Raw genomic sequence first — 16,940 nt, 5'->3', positions numbered from 1 at the left:
GGTCAGAAGGTACCAATCCCAAGCACATGATCAGAAGCCTTGTTTAAGGTTTAAGCCTTGTCCTATAGGCTAAAATATTCTTCTCAATGGAAATTTTCTTTGAAAATTGTAAAAATGTCAGCAGCATTATTCAGGATAAATCCACACTTCCTAAAATAAAGTCTCAGGTTCAATGGCAGCATTTCATATAATGAACAGGCTTGTCTCCCAGACTACATACGTTGTGAAAACACAGGAGCCCAGGGAGCAGATTGTCCTTCACAGCTCACATTGCCCTTCATGGACTCTGCACATATCAAGGACACAGCTACTGCTGGAGATGGGGGTTTGTGTTGTGATTTAATAGGATATCATCCAGCCAATGCCAGCATATGGCTTCACTTTAGCACTTTGAATTCATTGCAGATTAAGTAATACTTCAATGTTATGCTGTCGAAATGGCTTTGAGTAATGTCTGTGATGTTCACCTTGATCCATTGTGCATTAAAACAAGAGATAGTTGTTCTCTGGTTAATCACGTGAGGTTTTCTCAGAATGTTTTGTAATCCTGTGCTGCCTCTTTGAACAGTGCACTGCTCACAACTGTGCAGTTAGTTGATGTTCAACACAATGTTGCCAGTATCTCATAATGACAAGATAAAGAACAATGCACTGTAAAGCAATGCTGTGAGACAATTTGACCCACAAACAAACTCAAATGTATAATAAGGGATGTGTTGTGTTTATGTGAACAACTAAACTGGCAACTAAACCTGAGCTATACAGCTGCAGGCATTGATTTCCCTTGGATGTCATCCAGCTTGTTTGGACCTTGGAGTCCTACGCCTATATAAAAATCACCTTTAACAATCTGTCAAGTCGAAACATGATCACAACCAACAACCACACTGTACAACGTGAACATTTTTTGCATTTTATTGATAAATTATCATTTTTAAAAAGACCCAAGAGCCATCTTTTCCTTCCACCTCTCGCTACCGTTTTCCAAGTATTCAATTTGAACTATGTACAAAGAGTATTTTTTTATTATTATTTTCTGTTTCATCATCATCACATTCAGAACAAGGTTAGAAGTTGGAACTGTGCCCACTGGTCAAGGTCAAGAGACAGGATGCTGAGTTAGCCTATAGCAATGCTAGCTAGCACAGAATTCACTGGAGGTCAGAGACGGGCGAGAAGCGCAGGAGGGGTTACATTCTAAATCACAGGTAGGAGGAGCTAAGGGCAAGACAGGAACATTGTACGCTTCAGCTACCTTATGAACTGAAAAAAACAACCTCAGTGACAGAACATAAAGAAGTTTATCATGCAAATGTGTGTCACCATGTTTCGGGATGATTTTCTACCAGTGAGAAGGCAACATAAATGCAGTGAAGAACACAAGGAGGAGTATAAAAAAACTAAAATAAAAGGGTTATTGCTCTAGTGGGTTAAAAGCAGCATGGCACGAAAAAGTTGAACACCTTGACAGAAACAAGCTCCTTTTGATCAGACGCTCTTGTTGACTAATACTGGGCAGCAACATTGGCACACATGGGTATTTAAGGACGATTTCTCTTAAAAGTTGATCATTTCAAGAATTAAAATCATATAGCAATACTATGTTGTCAGTGTACACAGGCAAGGTAAATGGTTACAATACAGTATGGATATGCAGCTTTTTGTAGCTGGGTTAAACTAGCAGCAAAACAACACATACAATTGCATATAATCGTAGTGCAATGGGCAAATTGTTCTTAGGAGGTCGTCTCATTTTGGTCTGGTCAGTAACAAAATGTAGAACATCAAATGGGCACCATCATGTCCGTCAGGCTGCTGAGAAACTGTGGCCCAGAGAGACCAAATCCAACCAGTTTGCTTAACTATTGATCTTAAATCAGCATTGGAACCAGGTTGATTTATGCCATTCATTTTCCATATCACATAAAGAAAATCACATTTTATGAGTTAGCACACCAATTCATGCAGGTTCATGATTCTGAATTTTGGAGGATTTCTGCAAAACCTGGGCAGGATTTGAGTCCTTGTGGACCAGGAGGGGACTGACCGACATTGGGTTTGTTCAGCGAATCAGAACTCTCAAAAACTTTCCAGGCAGAAACACAACAACATATTCCTCCAACACGCTCCCCGCAACACACAACAACACACATTCACATCTTTCCGACACGTTCCTGTCCAGACATTCTGCACAAGTTCCGCTCCGCTGAACACGACCCGTTTGAAATCTGAACAAGATGAAAAAACTAAAAGTGGGGTTTGTTTTTCCAGCCGTGCGAGGCCGAGCGGGCCGAGCCCACCCTAGGCGAAGCTGTTCTCCGGGTAGCTGACTTTGATAGCCCCCCAGTAGCAGGCCCGTATCAGACAGATGAGTCCCAGCAGGTAGGCGAACGCCCAGGACACATAGGTGGCATTGTAACGACTGGCGAAGTCCCGAGTGCCCACCTGTTGACACAGATGAGTGTGTGTGTGTGTGAGAGAGAGAGAGAGAGAGAGAGAGAGAGAGAGAGAGAGAGAGAGAGAGAGAGAGAGAGAGAGAGAGAGAGAGAGAGAGAGAGAGAGAGAGAGAGAGAGAGAGAGAGAGAGAGAGAGAGAGAGAGAGAGAGAGAGAGAGAGAGAGAAAAATAGTAAATGTTGAACAAAAAACAACACAACACAATTAGTTCCTTATTCTTTTTCATTGTATTGTATTATTTTACACCTCCTGCTAACCAGAATAGAACACAACTCAATCAATGAAATGTCTGTTGCAGACAGAACAGAGGAGCGTTGAGTTCTGCTTGATTGAAAATGCATACTACACTTCATAATATCAGTCATTGATCATCTTAATCCAAAATGTCAAAACACAGGGAAGAAACTGCAACAAACTCAGTCACCTTGAATCAAAATGTTATCAGGCACTCACTGTAATCCTATGAAATCATTAACAAGCGATTATGAATCTAATATGATTATACAGAATTGTGAAAGTCTTATATGACTCTGATACAGAGAGAAAGATTGAATAATATGGGGTTGTTTGGAGGAAATACAGTGTTTAGTGTTCAGGGCAGCCAGCTAGGGCGGCCAAGGTGCAAAGCCATACAAAATAAACAAGAGAGACGCAGTACTTACTGTTAAACCCACTCCGATGAAAATGCAGATCATTCCTACGGTTATATAAGCGCAACAGCGCCTCCTAGGGAGCGCACTGCCAACAGATGATCTGCAGATAGAGATCAATAGATGGAACAAAAAGGGAAAGAAGGGTTAGTGTGTGAGGAGACACATACACACAGAGAAGACAGACAGAAAGAGACATAAATGTGAAACATGTTAACATTTATTCAATCATGGGGATTTCAGACCTGCAGCCTAATCAACAGCCACAACCAATGGACTTGGTTTCATTACCAACATAAATCAGTCATTCTAATCTTAGTTTCAGCATGTACGACCCCTTTAAGTCTTCAGTGCATTTCCCCAGTGATCTCACTCCAGGAGGAGCTGTACTAGGAACCCCGACGATCTCGTGAGGTAAAAATCTCTCACTTCCCCTTTTAAGTTATAGATGAAAGCGCCGAAGGCCAGTCACATGTGCAGATCCTCTCTCTTGAATTCTACCTAGACTCCATACATACAAACAGCTGCCCTTAAGCACCAGGCTAGCATCAGTTCTTACTTCCCCAATACTTTACTTTACTCCCCAGCTCCCCCTCTTAGCTCTCACATGCCTCTCATGTGACCGGACTCAAACATTCTTCAGGAATCACTGGTGTTCAGATGGCTTAGGGTTGCCTAATCTCCCCATTGTTACTTTCTCCTTCTTGAACAATCTCTTCTCCTGCTTTCACATTTTTTCCTCTTTTCCTCTGCTCTGGTTTGTCTCATTGTGTCTCATTTTCCAGGGCCAGGGGTGCACTGGATTTCTCTTGCCGGGCAATTAAAACAGCCACAAAAAAAGGCCCATCACTTGCAAACAGGATTAATCACACGCCTCTCAAGTTTTTCCAAAAACAAAATACCGTAACCTGCTAGAGTAATTGCAGGGGGGGAAATCCTACTGTACCACAGGTTGTCAGTTGCAGATAAACATTAGGAAAAATATATCAAATGACACCACACTACCTCAACTATCCACTGTGCTTATTACGAGAGAGAGTGAGATGGTGAAGGGAAGAGATTCAACACTTTCCTGCAAACTTAACCAAAGATGCTGGAGGATAGAAACAGAGATAAAGACAGAGGTAGAGACAGACAGAGATTGACAGACAGAGATAGAGATAGGCAGTTTGATGACTTTGCTTTGGCATGAAGTACTTTTGTATTTCATGCCAATAAAGCAACTTTGAACTGAAAATTGATAGAGACAGAGACACAGATAGAAAGGGAGCACGGTCCCAGGCTCTGGTGTCCCGTCACTGCCTTGCTGCCATAGTTACTATCCCCCACTATCCTTTGGTTGCTCTCCCGGCACACACCTTTAAACGCCATTCCTCTACTCCTCGACCCTGTCCGACCCCACGCCCCCACGCCCCATCTGGATTACGTGTTGCATATTGAGCCAGCTCGGTCCTGGATCACTAATTCCAGTCACACATCTAGATTTAGCCTCCATAACCTTCCCTCCAAGATCCACAAAGCCCATGGCCAAACCTCCACAACTGTGATTCTGACTACACTGAATTTATACATGAAGCAATCGCTCAGAAACTACTCCTCCAGGTTTGGTTCTTTGGTGGAACTAACAAGAACCAGATAGCTGTGAGTTAGAGTAGTTTGACCTATGAGAAGCTCCCTTATACCCATCCAGCAAGGCTGGGGTCAAGTCACTTTCAGTTCCATACTTTTTAACAATTTGTTTTTAACAATGAAAAGCTTGTTATCATAAATGCTTCATACAATTTCTAAGAAACTCTTTATCTAAGATTGAAAATGAATGCTGTAACATTAGAAAATGATCTGCAGTTTAAATGCACATTTGAAAACGTTCAAGTAAAAAGGGTATTGTGAGGATGAGTGGGAGAATATGATGTGGTTCACTGTGTAACGTTACAGTATGTTCACTGGAGGTTTGATGGACTCACATTTTTTTGCAGTGGGGGCATTTGGCTAGCGTGTTAAACCGGAGCTCCATCCACTGTGAGGGAACAGAGAAGAAGAACAATGTTAACAAGCTACAGAGGGCACACACACACATTCTCTCTCTCTCTCTCTCACACACACACACACACACACACACACAGAAATGTTAAACACTAAATTCTACTCTACTTTAAGGAGAATCAGCACAAGACTTATTGGCAATGATTTTATCAGTTATGATGCTTTACAAGTTCTAAATCTATTTCTAACTCCTGTATTAATGAAGGTATCAAAGGGTTGGAATAAGTATAGGGTTAATTTAGCACCTAAAACTACCCATTATAATATGTTAGCTGGGGTTGTCAATATACAATATTATAATTGTTTCACGAAGGGCTCTGATGTTAACAAAGTGTTAATGAAAATGTTTTTCCCATCACAGATCAGCATAATGAAAGGTCCTATTGACACAAGTTAAATATGTAGCTTTTGACACCTGGCTTCAAAGTGTACTGGCTCATAAGAGACAATTTTGCAGTGAAAAAAAGTAACATTGACCTCTGAATTCTAGCCAACTAAGGCCACATCACCACTAGATTCAAAGCCAAATTTATCCGTTAAATATCAAAAGCATCTCTCTTTGGCTGACGCTCTCTTCAAAGCCAGATGTGTAAAAAGCCATATTATCACCAGTGCAAATAAGGCAGCAGATTCAATTAGACCAGGGTTAGGCTGTTGTTAATATGTCCACCAATATGGCCAGCTGTCTCAACCTGTTGTTGGGCTGGGGGAGAGCCATCGCTGGGGAGGCCAGAGAGTGGCTGGGATGACCTGGCGTCCTCACTGCCCTACAGACGCCACAAGCAACAACGCGCACATTAAGAGGAGAGTACCACCGCTTTTGACATGCGAGTCCTGTTACCTCAGACAGAGTTAATGCCCCAGGTCAGTGTTCAGCATCTTTTAACATTACTGAGATACTTGGCAGGCTTTTGTATTTATTCATTAAGGTCATGAGAGAAAAGATGCTGAACAACAGTCTGAGGTATTAACCCCAATCAAGGTGAGTATAACATGTCGAACATGTCGCATGTCAGAAACGCTGAAAGTATCCTCAACACAGGGTGGCACAGAGTGAGGAAGATGATTTCCATTAAGACGGGTCTAATCTGCAAAAGGCTGGTGTAGTTGAGGGTTAGAAGGGTAAATGGGATTTCTTGTGACCAGGTGTGGCCACAGTGCAATAAAGTGGGACTTGGGGTCTTCCAATGAGCCAGGCAAGGAAGGGTAAATTAAAGCAAATGCATGCCAGCTATTTGCAAACATCATATTCAGTCAGTCAAAACTCTGCAATGGGATGGAGGCTCTAATTTCAACAAAGCACATGATGATACTTCCTTTTTGTGCTTGGCATTGATTGGTATACAAGTCTTCCCTAACACCAGCCCTATGCATATACAACTAGCTATGCCACCCAGAACTACAGAACCACTTTGCTATCCCCGACTTACTCCACATCGACAAATACCTTGAGAGAGAGACGCTGTGATCTGGCCTGCAAGATGATTTATTTATGCACGTACGAACAACAGCACAGCAACAAAATCCTACATGGGGCAAGTCTGTGATTGGTTAGGCTGGTTGTGTGGGCGGGCTTACGTACTAGGAAGGTGTTGCCACAGTGACCACAGACCACCCTCATCCCCTCCGGCTGGACGGGCAGCGCCGGCTGGGCGGGCTGCTCCTCCGGGATCACCATCACCGGGCTCAGGTTGATGATGCGTCTGCTGTGGGAGGGGCGAGGAGACACAGGCTTATGATGGGAGCCAAGCCAAAAACAGGAGTACAATACTTTTTGAATACTTGAAAAAGATTTACAAATATGATAAGTGCTTGATGTAGCTTCAGTTGCAAACAATGTATACTTTTTTTGTAATTTTGACTAAATTTAGGTGTCTGGCAAGATATAGCAATACAATATACAGTATATCAAGCACAACTCAACTACATCAAATAGTTTCAAATATACATTAAATTTATACTGGAAATGATTTTTGATGTGATCCATTTTGTCACAACCTGAACTTTGGCTTTGGAAAAGAGGTAATTACACAGCAATTCTGAAATAACAACTTTCTAGAAGAACATCTCATTGTATAAAACAGCCTGAAGCTGTACTTCTGTCTGCCTGCTGTCTCCCACCTACCAGTTGGGTCGAGGACATCCTATCCTCCTGGACGTGTCTTTACAGATGAGCAGGCAGTTACAGGGACACCTCACATACTTCTTCCCTGTGGGAGGGTTCTTGATGGGCTGAAGGACGACGGCATATAAACATCAGCACACTGGAAACTTCCAATATGATACAGAACACAAACAAAACCATGAAAGAGGCAAGCGGAGAACAATATTGATTAAAGATACTTGGGAGCCCACTGTAGTGTCGACACAGCAGAGCCAGACTTCAGAACTACCTGCATGGATAAAACACTGTGCAAAATGGACTGCTTTGCCTCCAATATATGAAATAAACTGTATATTTTGTTTACCCATAGAGTTTAGGTTTTCCTTGTTAATATTATACACAATTATTTGATATGCTTGATCATATGACCTCTGTCAAATACTGCATTTAATTTATCATTCATTTCAGAGGCATTTTCAAAAAACAACACAGTGTTGCATTTTCACAATAACTTCGCACCTACTTATAGGTGATCTGATAAAAAGTAATGGGTGTGCTGTAAACAGTGCTGAGTCATCGTGGCTGTTGAGTCAAGTCCAGGCTGTTTGTGTCTAGATGCAGTGGGCAGGCCAGTGGCAGCAACAGTTGCTGCTAATTGGCCAGGCTGCAATTGATCCAATCTCCCTCAGCTGAGCACTGGACTGAGAAAAACTCTTAAATTTCAGATATCAAGAATTACAACAACTGTGCTTTCTGCACTCATGCTGTGAGTTGAGACACGTTTACGCCCAATGATTTTGTTTAGTTCATCACAGTCTAGGCTGGAATAGGACTGTACTGTGAAATGTCATATCTATGCATAGACATGGATCACAGGATGCATGATGCATATTGCACTTGCTGTGCAATGCACTGGCTGCATTGTCTGTTGAACCCGACCTAACATGAGGTGCGACAAGACCAGACATTGTCACCAGTGTGCATGCACTTTTATCGACCAGTATAATGTAATGAGGTAAGCCCATATGTAATACTCTGGCTGTGTTGGTGGATAAGCACCATTAAGCAGCCAATGGGAGTGGGATTCTCTGCCCCTGTCTTGGTGACTGTACTAACGACAGCCATCCATCCCTGTTCTCCTCCTCCAGGACTGTAAAAGAGAAAGAAAGAGAGATAAGTCTGCATCTGCCACCAGCTCCACTGACGGCTCTATCACAGCACTCAGTTACTCAGGCTGGGACACAGGCAATGTTTCAATTCCAGTCACAGGGAGCAGTTATCACTGGACTGAATGATAGATATCTAGATCAGTGTCACTCAGCATTTGGCTACAGGAAGATGAAAAATAGGCAGGAACAGTTTGTATCTGGATGAAGTTAAAGGTTTTCACTGTTGGCCATTGTTTGAAAAATTATGTGTCCGATGACACAACATAACAGCCTGATAATGTGACACTTAATTGATCCCATGGGGAAATTATCTTGTCACTTGCCCCCTCCACAGCAGGTCAAATGTCAGTTTCAGCAACAGAACAGCAACCGTGGAGCTGGTAGGGATTCAGTGTCTTGCTCAAGGACACTTCAGCAGGGTGGAGGCTTGCTGACACAGGGGCTTGAACCTGGTCCTCAGGTTGAAGGAGGGTCTCTCAAACAACTAGACTGTCCTGCTGTTTCACATGGACACAAGGCCCACGGGGGCTATATATATTCAGTTGGATTAAATTATGGCTAATTTGAACTACAGTATAGCACTACTTGGTATGTAAATAATGAGCTCAAGTCAGTCCTAAAGGTATAGGGTTAGGCAGGGAGATTGAGAGAGCAGAAACACTGATACTTTACCCACAATTCACCTGCTGTGGTCACTGAAGCATTGCCTGAACTCTGACCCTGACTGGTGGTCAGAGTGTATATAAAGCTTTCAAGGAGGAGTCACACTTGGAAATGTGTGTGTGTGTGTGTGCGTGAGTGAGTGAGTGAGTGCATGAGTGAGAAAAAGACCAAGAGAGGAGAGGAGAGGAGAAGAGAGGAGGAATGACAAGCAGCTCAAGGAAAATGAAAAGAGCTTCATGGCTGGCATGAAACAGAAGACTAAATGCCTTCACTCAACCTGACAGTAACAAAATCACGACTCTGTGATGTCAACACAAAAGATGGTTTGTTAAGCTGTCACCCCTGTCGATATCGGCCCCCACTCACCGTAGCTTCGTTGCAGACGGTGCACTTGACCACGTGCTGATGCAGCTTGCCGTCCAGGTTGATGAGCGACTGGCATACGCGGCAGTTGATGACGGGCACACCGCCGGCGTCGGGGCTGGCGATGGCTGTGTAGGGAGGAGGTAGTTCGGCTTTGAGAAAGGGGGGGGGGGGGGGGCAAAGGACACAACACACAGCAAGCTGTTAATCACATGCAGACAACATGCATCTATATAGCTTCATTATCCACATGTCTAGTCTAGTCTAGTCTAGTCTAGTCATGTTCAGTTACATAGCCCTTTATCACAAGCATGTCTCAAAGGGCTTTACATACCAATGTGGATTTTCACATCTTGTAAGCAGCTAAAATCTAGTTTTGAATCTAGCTTTGGCACCATACCTCTAGTGGAGGTCATTGAACCAAAGCTAAATTCAAAGGCAGATTGTGCCTGTTTTCACTACAGAAAAGAACCTCTCTTCCATTAGAACCATCTTTAAGTCAGATGAGGAAAATCATTTTTTTTACTACTGTGATATTACTATTACTACTATTCTGATACTAATTCTAATACTATTCTGTACAGTTGAACCTCCCAAATTCACAGCTATGTTGTTAGTAAAATGCATGGATGGATGAAATAGATTGAAATGTGGGGTCAGCATGGTTCTGCTGTCATGTTTCCATAGTATTTAGTGATTTGGGGATATGAATATTGTAGCTGGGGGCACTAACATGGCAGAGGTCTTGTTGGCATGCGTGTGCTGTATTCAGGTCAGTGATTTCATTTGAATACACTGGAAATTGTGTACAACAGCAGAATAACATAACTACAAGATGATCTAAGATCACTAGAGTTGACCACTCTTCGAGTAGTACAATGTCGCATTTCAGAAAATGATTTTCTACTTATGTTAACTTATGTATGTGCAGTGATGGCTGGAGGGATCAAAAACTGTTTCAGGAAAAACACTGATGGCATCGCAAATGTTCAGTAGGAGCAGCCGCATGTTTGTATGTTCAGGTTATACAAAGTAGGAAATAGTAAAATAACATAATCAAAGAAAGAATAATTTAACTTGTCATAGCTAACAGGGCTTCCCACTCTTAACCGCTGAAATAAGAGCAACTATCCAGACCAATCTACTTTTCCCAAACACACAAATGTCATTCATTCAATCCATTATTAACTATTACAACCTGGCAGAAGATCACTTCCCACCTGGGAAACAAGGGAAATGTCCTGAATGACCCTATTTGAAATTATGTCCCATGACTAAGTCAGTACTTGCTCTTCATTCATGGTGTCAAGCTGAACTATTGCCCATACAGGGTGCAAACCCATGACAGCCAGTCTACGGCTCTGACTGCTGCAACATGTGACTCTTTTCTATTCGTCAGAAGCCATGTACCACTCTGAATGTTCAAGAAAGAAACAATGACCCCTTTTAAATACACCAAAACGATGGAGTAATTAAATCCACTGACTGCCAAACTAGAGACAAATTATACTTGTAACTTATTAGGCTATTGGCAGATACAGAACTGCTCACTGCAAGCGTCACAAAATGCAACAGTTATCCATGAGATTATTATAGTTTTGTAGGTTTTAATGTTGAACTGGAGACTATACACAGATTGAATATATCATCAGTAATTTGTCTGTTGTATGAGGAATTGTGGCATGAGTTGCCTGGGCAGATAAAGTAAAAACTTGTCTCCAATAATGTGCTTAATAAATAAATACCGGGGCATTTTGGCTGTGAAAGCACAGAAATGCCTGGGCTACTGATGAGAGTGTTATTGTACTCACTTCAAACAAATCTATAAAAATCTATCAACTTGACCAAATGGCTGGCCTTTACAAACTGAAACAATTCCTCTGTGCTTGAACTAAATGTGGGAGTGAAAAAACTACAGTAGCTACTCAAATGAACTATGTACTGTTTAATCCCACATTAACCTCATGTAATTAGTCTACATTCCATGTTTTTTTCCAGGGGTTTTAACACACTTAATCCATGGATTTACACCAGCCACTTGAATACTTTTACTACTACTAGTAGTAGTAGTATTAATGTTACTAGCATACTTAATGTTCTGTACGTACAAGTCTTCTGGTTGTTCCCACTCCTGCCTGCTCTCACTTAAACTCTCTCCACCCCTTGCTCTCTCATTTAACTCTCATCCTGTTAGTCTCTTTCATGCATGCTCTCTACCACTCTCATATTCACACTTCACCCCTCTCCCTCACAGTCTCTTCTCCTCCCTGTATAATGAGCTACTGCAGATTAGGCTCTTCAGCTACAGTCTACTTGAACCACAGGTCTGTCTGTCACAAAGACAGTGACCATTAGTGGAGCGATGAGGCCATGCAGCTGAAACTAAGAAGCTAAGACAATGATATTCTCTCCATCAATTCACTCAACCTTCTCTTAAATTAACTAATTAATTTGTTCATTCATTCTTTCTTCCTTCCTTTGCCTCTTGTCCCTGAAAAAAAGTGACAAAAAAAGTGACAAACTTTCATACACCATTAAGTGTACATAATGCATTTCAACACTGCACAAATTACTCCCTCAAGTAAATACACATCTATTTATTCAATTTACAAGCAAAACCATGTAAAATGTGTGGCTTCTACCTCAACCAAGGCTAGTCTACACTATAACTGACATCGTATTAACTACATTCTTCATACAATCTAATTACAGGGTTAATACATAATTCTAACAGATAGCAGAAAGTCAATGGCTTCCAACAAAATCACTAGGTTAAGCGTTATCCAGGACTATCGACCAAACTCAAAGGAGGCTCTTCGCATTACAGCCATCTAATCTCTGCTGACAAACGACCAATTCCCCTCTTGTCTCGCTCTGAACGAGATAATGGGGCAAGTCAACAGGTAAATGCACTTGGCTCCGAGATTCAGTGACAGTCAACCGGTTGACGCCACAGGCACAGATGGGACACGCAGTCTCCGTTTGGGTGAGCTTGGCCAGCCTCAGCAGAAACACGACCGGCCCGTGCCAAAGACTGGACGCTCCCATTGTGTCCAGGAACTTGGTGTCTATTGCGGAGAAAGCTGCATTAAGTCACTTTCTACTGGGAAACAGTGATGCATTACTGAGATGATAATTTGGACAGTGTACAATATTTTGTTGAAATATAATCGATTATGCAGCAAGTGTGATGTTTCATGCCTGTTCCACTTTCACAGTAAATCCAATGCAAAATCTCAGTGTTGAGTGGTCAGTTATGGTTTGTATTACACTACCAGTCAAAAGTTGGACACACCTGACTGAATGAACTATGATTTTCATTATCTTAAAGCCATTTTGATCTAAAGGCTTATGCTTAAATGCTTGAGATTTGTTTCTTAGACAAATATAAATATTGAAGAATCTAAAGATTTAAAGAATCTAAAATATAAGATAGTTTTGAATTGGTTAACACTTTTTTGGTCACTGCATTATTCCATTTGTGTTATTTCATAGTTTTGATGTCTTTACTATTATTCTAAAATGTGAAAAATAGTAAGAATATAAGAAAATTGTGTGTGTCCAAACCTTTGACTGGTAGTATATATTCTATTCCCTTACATTCTTTATAGCACATACAGAACACTATAGAAGAAAATGCTTATCAACACCATGAATTCAAACACAATCAGCAATTCTTTCTATATCATCTACTACTGGCAGTTAATGTCAACAGCCAGAGAGAGGCCTGCCTCCTCCTGTCTGTCCTAACACTTGGCTGAAACAGAATATAGGAACTATAGGTTTTCACTGGCTGCCTCTGAGCCAGGCGTAAGATGAGAAGGCATTTTACTACGACCACCAGCGCCATCATGGCCATCATCACACCCCGTCTGGCCGGTAGGCTTACTGACCGGCTCAGTGGGTAGCTGATTCGCAGATAGGCTGACTAGCTTGGTTGCCGGCCGGCTGACTGCACAGCTGATTGGCTGGCAGGAGATGAGTAGCTGGCTGACCGAGCGACTAGCTGACTGAGTGACTGGTGGGTTGTGGGTCTGACTGGATGGCTGACTAGCTGGTATGCAGACACCAGCTGCTCAGGATCCTCCAGTTTTCTGTTGTCCTAGGAGACATTTGATACAATGGGGTGCATTGCACAATTGGGGTGGGGTTGGGAAATGTGCATATTCATTGGGGTGGGTCTGACAGGATGAGAGACAGGCAACAAGCCCACCTGTTTGATGCAATAAAAGACTCTTTAAGGTGAACATGTTATTCAACAGGCCGTTCCCATGATGCAATGCTGTACAGGATGGGGGTAAATGTTGCAGATTGCTGACCCCACCCTTGGATGACCTTACCCTACTACCTTCCTACTATCCCTGGTTTTAAATGGGATCAAATGTGTATTTTAACAGACTTATGTATATCACTAGAGCGTTGATCACTGCCTATCATTGAAAGTGACTGAGTGAAAGAATCCGTGAATCATTGTAAAGAAGACGACAGCTTTAGATGGGCTTTCACTGCAGTCTATTGTTCTGCCAAGTATATAAGACAATGAAATCAAACATAGTGCCTAATAGGGCCGGGCAATATGGTTGAAATCAATATCACGATTATTATAAGGATTTTTTTTATGTCAATATATATCACGATATGGCTCATGTATGCAAAAACGCATGTTAAATAATTAAATTAATGCTCATCCCACTGAACCGAATCGTAATGTTGTGTGAGGTCAGACAAAACTGAAATTTTCAAATAATATTCCCACTATACCTCATTTTGTCAGAGATTTTAAATAAAATTTGCTCTTCATCTTCAATGTAGACAGCAGTTTTGTGTCACAATATCCCAAAATCACCATATCATCACGATATGATTCCACTGAAAGACGATAAACGATAATATCGTCTTATCACCCAGCCCTAGTAACTATCCATTCAGAGGCACCCAAGGTCGTTGCTCTCCGCCACACACACCAGCACCCTGACTTACAACAGATGGTTAGGCAATGGATGATAGTAGCCTTACTCACTGGAGGGGGAAACAGCGAACAGTGAATCTGCATCATCCTCATAATCAACCTGTTACTGGACTGTGGGGTTTTTCAGTTCTGCTGAGTCAAGCCAGATTGTGAGCATCTTTCTTCATGAGGTAAAAGAGTGATGATTATTCACTGTGCATTACTGTACTGAAAATATTCAGGACCCTATAAGGCAGAGACAGTTTCACAATCATCAGCGTTTACTATATGACCCACAAAACATCCATTCTACTCTTTTCTATTCCATCCTCGCAAGTCAATTCCTAAATGTAGTTGATATTTGTTCTATTCTGCTGAATAGAAACACCTCAGACCCCATTGTTTCAATAGCCCTGTCTGTCTACAGTAAGCAACCATCATTGCCATGACTTTTCAGGAAAACAGCTCAGTAGTTTGTCCCTCTTTTGCTCCCATTAATCCCTCATCACGCATTGTCTGATAGGGGATTGTATTCCAACAAACCCAAAGAAACTGGAATTAGCCATAATCCAGGGTGCAGAGAGGGAGGGAGAAACTAGGCCATGAAATATACTGACATTCATTTAGGCTTTGCTCAGTACTGTACCAACCAAACAGAGGCTGTCACTTCATGAACCTCACAGTCCAATGTTTAAGTCTTTATAATTAAGCCGGTGGTGAAATATGAATTTTGCAGATTAGACTGCTACAGAACAACAAAATGTTCATTTTCAATGTTTATTTCTTTGACATTAGCCATTTGTCCTTAAATGCTCCTAAAGAGTATTATACGGTCAATGAATCCATTCATTTGCTTAAGAACAAGTTTTGTGGCAAGGAAAAGAAATGCTGTTTATACAACCCCTTGACAAGCAGCAGGTTCAATCCCCTGCTTGTAAGGGAAAACTCTGTCAACAGCCGATTGTGTCTGAAGCCTGATTTGTTTCAGATTTTATTTATAAGTTAGTTTTGAAATAGTAATCAAGTTGCTAAAACAAGAGACAAAAGACCCACAACACGACTCTTTGGCATGAGAATCTGATCTGAATGTTTTTGTAATTAACATGATGAGGGAACTTTTCTAAGGCTCACCATTCAAGTAAAACATCAATCTTTAGCTTGCTTCCCGATCTTGCCAGCAAAGCAGACAAGCAGAAGCACGTGTGACGTACTGCTTCAGATGGCATTTGCTCCTCTGCTACACAACTAAGAATTTGATCAAACCAATTCAGTGGAAAAGCCAGTCTTGACACTTACATCCTACGCCTGCTGGGTGGAAGATTTATGAGATGTAATTGCCGAGGTCTTTCAAGCTCTGCTCGCATTATGGTACTGTAACCTACATTCAAGCTGTTTACTGAGCAAAATGTGGAGTGTGTGTCAGTCTTCAGGCTATGACTGTGCATATTTTGTGTAGTCTGATTGAAGGATATAAATGACTGGATAAAAACTGCCTTTTCAAAAACAGGCCATCTGCATGACTTTAGGTTGTATTTATTGCTTACAGTCCCACGGATTGCCCCTCGCCCCTCCCCCTAAAAACAGAAATGAGCAATAAACAGACAACATCAAATAGATATGTAAATATCAATAAGCTGTTTGAATAATGCACACATATTCTATCATGTGCTAATGATTTGGTCCCATCCACAAACAGGACACATCTGGAGGTTTTAGAGATTTGCAGCTGGACACTGCTGGGACAATAGGCTGCTATGTTGCCTTCATCTGCAATGTGCAATTTCTCACCCATCAGTCACCAGCTTGCGACATTACTGGCAACATCACGACTGGTATCATTTTTTGGTGAAGACCCAAAACATTACCCGGCCCCAACAAATCGTGATGTAAGCATTTCTGCAGCAAAAACAGAGGGTTGTTATTGTAGGCCCCTTCCCTAACCCACTGCTCTAGTTCTCACAGTGAAGCTCCACCTTTTCCTCATCTGCCGATTGATTTTCCACCGATGCCCTCTCCCGCTGCAATTTATTTACGCACTTACACAAAACATTGCTCAACGCGATACGCCCAAAATGATTCAGCATGCAAGCAGCGGTATGTGTTTACCTCGGGGACTTGAATCCTGCAGGTACGGGGGCGCCGTGGGGGTGACATTCCCGGAGTTGGGAGCCGACAACAACGGAGATCGCTCGTCCATGCCGTCGGAGGCCATGTCGGTAGCGGCTGCAGCCAAACCGTGCGAAGTAACCAGCAGAAACGGTGGCGACTCTCCTGGACCAAGCCTTCCCTCAGCAGAGAGGAGCAGCCAGCGGCTTGTCGGTGCTGAGCTGCTCCAACGCCGGTGACGGCAGCCTGGAGGTGGAGCTCACTGTGTGCGACGTACCCCAAACCCCCTCCCACCCCGACATGTCCTTGGGCATGGGCAGTGCTGCTCTGCTAGGAGTTGTAAAGTGAGATACCACGCATGTGGAGATATACTATATAGGCCACTGTGGCCTAATTAAGCAATAAGAGACATAAGAGGCACCGCTGTAAATGAAGGCAT

General features: G+C 42.3%; 1 protein-coding gene across 1 annotated transcript; it reads right to left on the bottom strand.

The window, feature by feature from the left end:
• Nucleotides 1-915: 915 nt before the first annotated feature.
• Nucleotides 916-16,674, bottom strand: pip4p2 (phosphatidylinositol-4,5-bisphosphate 4-phosphatase 2). The gene is made up of 7 exons (XM_071514352.1): nt 16,502-16,674; nt 9,451-9,599; nt 7,274-7,380; nt 6,731-6,854; nt 5,070-5,122; nt 3,118-3,208; nt 916-2,445 (listed from the first exon to the last, which is right to left on the bottom strand). The coding sequence occupies exons 1-7, from the start codon at nt 16,605-16,607 to the stop codon at nt 2,302-2,304; spliced, it is 774 nt and encodes a 257-aa protein (XP_071370453.1). The 5' UTR covers nt 16,608-16,674; the 3' UTR covers nt 916-2,301.
• Between the last annotated feature and the right edge of the window lie 266 nt (nt 16,675-16,940).

The sequence above is a fragment of the Centroberyx affinis genome, unplaced genomic scaffold (assembly GCF_046629955.1).
Source record: "Centroberyx affinis isolate AG114_WGS23_722 - 3 ecotype Tasmania unplaced genomic scaffold, CSIRO-AGI_Caff_v1 ptg008557l_1, whole genome shotgun sequence".
Classification (NCBI taxonomy): Eukaryota; Metazoa; Chordata; class Actinopteri; order Beryciformes; family Berycidae; genus Centroberyx; species Centroberyx affinis.
This window is presented reverse-complemented; position numbering and strand designations above follow the sequence as displayed.